Genomic DNA, 5,661 nt, shown 5'->3' with positions numbered 1-5,661 from the left:
TCAATGGCCCAGGAGCAGCCGTTACATGGTACTGCAAGACTTACAGTAACAAATACAAAACAAGGCAGAATGACAACCCAAACACTGTACCTACCCAGAAACCACCCTGTCACCACCCCCCCAGGACACTATGTAGAACTGAAACAATATGGCTGTAGCTCCACCATGCTCCGATTAGGATAGGTGGAATTAGCATCTGATCATTTTAGATCCACACAAATGCTTAGGGGATAGGGGCAAGGTGCTTGCTTCTGGACAAACAGATTCCCTGAAAGGAGTGTAACACTGAGGTTAAGAGTCAAGGCTTTAGAAACATTTGCGGTGGACGATGGAAGGGCCGGACTCGTCGTATTCCTGCTTGGAGATCCACATCTGCTGGAAGGTGGAGAGAGAGGCCAGGATGGAGCCGCCGATCCATACAGAGTATTTACGCTCTGGAGGGGCGATGATCTGGAGACGACAGATTTAAATATATTTATTAGGCACAAAACAGGGAGGTCATCTAAAGTTGTTTTAGTGCAGAATACATTCATGTGATTTCTGATAGCTTGTTATGCAAGTATTTTGGAAGCCAAAAAGAGACTGCGGGGATAGGGCTAGTTGAAAGATGCCACAATGCTCATGGGCTGAAATTCACAGAATCGCACATGAATGCCCACCTTAATCTTCATAGTAGGGGGTGCCAAGGCGCTGATCTCCTTCTGCATTCTATCGGCGATGCCAGGGAACATGGTGGTTCCACCAGAGAGGACAGTGTTGGCGTACAGGTCTTTCCTGATGTCCACATCACACTTCATGATGGAGTTGTAGGTGGTCTCGTGCACTCCAGCGCTTTCCATTCCTACAAAAGAAATGTACATGTCGATGGCAGCCCTAGGAACAGAAATGAATAGGCCTACGAGTATGGGTCTTATGAGGACAGTGAACACTCAACTGTCATGCTTCTCACGGAAAGCCCCATAGGAACATTGTGAACATGGCTCGTGTAGTGGTGAATGACTGTCACTAAGCGGCGTAACATTGTCTAGACGAGCACTTGTACATGCGCTAAAGAGCGACTCCAGTGGCTGAATGCAGCCTATGTCCGCTGATTTTCAAAAAGTTGGGTGTTTAGTGCTTATGAATATTCATATCAATATATACAAAAATATTTTTTTTAAAGACAAAAAAAAAAAAAAAAAGAGGGTGCGTCTTGAATGTCACCTCTACCAAGAGAAACATCACCATTTTCAGAGCCTCCGTTTTAGTAGTGGATAGAAACATTTATGACAAAGCCCCAAACTATCACATTTTCACCACCATGTGGAGTTCAGGACCAGAATTACTATAGTCACCAACCATAGACAAATGGCTTTTAACAAGAAAATGTTTAGCTAAAATTCCTCTTTAATACAAAGAAAAACATCTCACCAATGAAGGACGGCTGGAACATGGTCTCAGGGCACCGGAAGCGCTCGTTGCCGATAGTGATGACCTGTCCATCAGGTAGCTCGTAGCTCTTCTCCAGAGTGGAACTGGAGGCACAGGTCTGCATCTCCTGCTCGAAGTCCAGTGCCACGTAGGACAGCTTCTCCTTGATGTCGCGCACAATCTCCCTCTCGGCCGTGGTGGTGAAGCTGTAGCCACGCTCAGTCAGGATCTTCATGAGGTAGTCCGTGAGGTCGCGTCCGGCCAGGTCCAGACGTAGAATTGCATGGGGAAGAGCGTAGCCCTCGTAGATGGGCACCGTGTGGCTGACGCCATCCCCGGAATCCATCACAATTCCTGTGGTGCGGCCAGATGCGTACAAAGATAGCACAGCCTGGATACCTACATACATGGCAGGGCTGTTGAAGGTCTCAAACATGATCTGGTAGAATAAGAGAAGGTGGGAATTAGGACTACAAAACGTTTTTTAACACCTACAAGTACTGCTAGGAATATGAGGCCCACCACTAATCGATACCTACCCTCAGGCAAGGTGAACAGAGTAACCCTGATATCTACTGCGCTACATTCTGGTAGTGGATGAGGAGTTTTCACATTATGCAGTAAATAAAATGGCTGGGTTTATTTACTACTGCCACAGTGTTTTAGAGCATCCCGTCCTGCTCCACCCCCCATTACCTGGGTCATCTTCTCCCTGTTGGCTTTGGGGTTGAGGGGGGCCTCCGTGAGCAGGACGGGATGCTCTTCGGGGGCCACACGCAGCTCATTGTAGAAGGTGTGATGCCAGATCTTCTCCATGTCATCCCAGTTGGTAACAATGCCGTGCTCGATGGGGTACTTCAGAGTCAGGATGCCTCGCTTGCTCTGGGCCTCATCTCCCACGTAGCTGTCCTTCTGTCCCATGCCCACCATCACACCCTGGGGAAAGACACTACCGTTACACTTTGTCCCTGCACTACGCATAAACTCAAGTTACGATACACTATAGAAGTTGTTTCCATGAAATGTTGGCTTGAGAGTTGCCTGCATCTTTCACATACACATCACCTCATGAAACCACAATCTTTAGTTTTAGGCTACCAACAATTATGCTTTTGTTAATGGGTTTGGGGAGAGGTCACTTTCTTTTTTAATGAGGCAATTTCTGGGTGGACCTCGCTTTGTGCACCGGGGCATTGTCATGCTGAAACAGGGAAGGGCCTTCCCCAAACTGTTGCCACAAAGATGGAAGCGCAGAATTGTCTAGAATGTCATTGTATGCTGTAGCGTTAAGATTTCCCTTCACTGGAACTAAGGGGCCTAGCCCGAACCATGAAAAACAGCCCCAGACAATTATTCCTCCAAACTTTATAGTTGGCACTATGCAGTCGGGCAGGTAGCGTTCTCCTGGCATCCACCAAACCTAGATTCAGCCGTCGGATTGCAAGATGGTGAAGCATGATTCATCACTCCAGAGAACGCGTTTCCACTGCCCCAGAGTCCAATGGCGGCTAGCTTTACACCACTCCAGCCAACGCATGGTATTGAGTATAAGGATCTTAGGCTTGTGTGCGGCTGCTCGGCCATGGAAACCCATTTCATGAAGCTCCCGACAAACAGTTATTGTGCGGACGTTGCTTCCAGATGCAGTTTGGAACTCGGTAGTGAGTGTTGCAACCGAGGACAGCACTCTGCAGTCCCATTCTGTGAGCTTGTGTGGCCTACCGCTTCGCGGCTGAGTCGTTGTTGCGCCTAGACGTTTCCACTTCACAATAACAGCACTTACAGTTGACCGGGGCAGCTCTAGCAGCGCAGAAATTTGACCAACTATCTTGTTGTTAAGGTGACATCCTATGACGGTGCCACGTTGAAAGTCACTGAGCTCTTCAGTAAGGCCATTCTACTGCCAATGTTAGTCTATGGATTTTATACACCAGTCAGCAACCGGTGTGGCTGAAATAGCAGAATCTACTAATTTGAAGGAGTGTCCACATACTTTCGTATATACACACTATATAGCCTATATCAAGTGAATCAGAGATATCCAAGAGACCAGTATGGTTCCAACCTGATGTCTGGGTCTTCCAACAATGGAGGGGAAGACAGCACGCGGAGCGTCATCCCCTGCGAAACCAGCCTTGCACATGCCTGAACCATTGTCGACCACCAATGCAGCAATATCGTCTTCGGCCATTCTGCAAAACAATTGAGGATTAGTGAATCAAGGCCTAAAAAGCAGGAACAAAGCCATACATATTAAAATTGCCTGGTGTAGGTTATACCTTCAATACATACCACCAACTACAGTATTATTTATATTTTACAAATTAGGAAGTCGTCATTAGTAAGTGTATACATAGGACCATTGCCAACTTGAATTCGAAACAATTCATTAGTTAAAATGTTTAACCACAGTAGTAACTGTTTAAGAGCACTAGTCTACTAACAGACCCTGTAAAACAGTAGAATTGAACCAAATATGATAATTTGGAACAAAGCAAAAATAATTCCAACCAGTCATTAATTCTCTCTCAATATATTGCTCTGATTCCAACAACTCAACCGCGTATTCACAGACAAATCCAAGCAAAGCATTTTTCAAATCAAGTGATTTTAACCATTGCTAGAATAGTAACACATTTAATGATAAAACTCGACTAAAAAGGCGTCACCATTTCAGATTGGCTTTCCCAAACGTTGGAAGAATGGCGTTTGCTTACCTGTCAGTTAGGATGTTTTCTCTTCAAGAATCCGGCAATAATTATGTTTTCAGCAAGGTGTGCGCGGCATCCACGTTTCAGCAGGAGGCTACCTCCTTTTCTCCACAACCGTGCATCATCCTCCGCCTTCGCGTTCACCTGCTCACACCAAATATGGGCATAGTTTTCAGAAAAAGACACCGGATTGGATTGGAACGTGTTTTACGGTGGAGTGACCGACCATCGTAATGTCATTCACAGGGTAGACGACATTAAAGAGACTGGATTTACTGGAAGGGAACAGGTACATTGGGTTAGCCTACAGGTTTTGGGTAATTTAAATTCAGTAGAATTTGGAAATGTAATAGACGTTGTGGAATGTGTTAGCAGAGAGAGGACGCACCATAAACATTGTGGAAAATAAAATGGGAAAAGAGGACTGGTGCGCTCATTTTGCAGTGAGACAAAAGTAGCCTATAGTGCGCGACCAGATATAATACCTCTATGTGCGCGATCCCCTCGTAATGTATGAACATGTCTTCATAATGTTCATAATGCATTGCATTAGATCTGCGCGCCCTGGACCAGAGCGTTGCATAGGTATGCTATGCTACCCTTCATAGTCTGTAGACATTGATCAAATACATATTAACCCATGTCAAATACGTGACCTGTGCTTCATCATTCAGTACTTTACAATGGAATCATTGGGATACTCCCAAAAGTGCAAACTCAAAGCGCGTAGTATACACATGAAGCCCTGTTCGGATCTGATTGGTCAAAATACCAAACATAACAGAGGGCTAAGAGGGAATTCTTGTCTAAAAAAAACGTTAAGGTGTGAGAGGCCTGTACTTGTCTGTAGGGCTATAATTGGCTAACAGGTAGTAGTGGTGCATGAGTAAAATCACTGGGGAAGCTAAGCCAGAAGAAAAGCCATATTATGACCTATGTGTTGTGATGATTGCTCTATAACCTGTTAGTTCATATGCCTTGCCACCATGATATATAGGCCTAAGGCCGAGACAATAAGAAGACACAGTGGCAGATTAAATTCAATCACACCTTTGTTTCATCACAAAACCGGAGAGCAACATCTGCCTGGTAAAGTCCACAAAGCATATTTCGTGTAACAAACAGTTACATGACCTACATCATGGTCAAGCAAGTTAATGTTTCCGACATTTTTGGACTACAAAACAACTATTGATTTAGAACCATGGAGAGTTACTGCAAGTTGCAAATAAAACAGAAGCTGCCTCCACTAGTTCCGGGATTCTTCAGACAGCATTGAGGAGTACACCACATCAGTCACTGGCTTCATCAATAAGTGCATCGATGATGTCGTCCCCACAGTGACCGTACGTACATACCCCAACCAGAAGCCATGGATTACAGGAAACATCCGCACTGAGCTAAAGGGTAGAGCTGCCGCTTTCAAGGAACGGGACTCTAACCCGGACGCTTATAAGAAATCCCGCTATGACCTCCGACGAACCATCAAACAGGCAAAGAGTCAATACAGGTCTAAGATTGAATCATACTACACTGGCTC

General features: G+C 45.4%; 1 protein-coding gene across 1 annotated transcript; it reads right to left on the bottom strand.

Annotated features, from left to right (window-relative positions):
- Positions 1–306: 306 nt before the first annotated feature.
- LOC311146540 (actin, non-muscle 6.2) lies at positions 307–3,601 on the bottom strand (the record flags this gene model as incomplete). The annotated part of the gene is made up of 5 exons (XM_084183057.1): positions 307–450; positions 660–841; positions 1,411–1,849; positions 2,107–2,346; positions 3,476–3,601. 5 exons carry the CDS (start codon positions 3,599–3,601, stop codon positions 307–309), a joined length of 1,131 nt encoding a protein of 376 aa, XP_084039183.1.
- Positions 3,602–5,661: the final 2,060 nt, after the last annotated feature.

The sequence above is a fragment of the Coregonus lavaretus genome (assembly GCF_964263955.1).
Source record: "Coregonus lavaretus genome assembly, chromosome: 2".
Lineage (NCBI taxonomy): Eukaryota > Metazoa > Chordata > Actinopteri > Salmoniformes > Salmonidae > Coregonus > Coregonus lavaretus.
The sequence above is the reverse complement of the archived record's forward strand: the minus strand, read 5'-3'. Positions and strand labels throughout refer to the sequence as shown.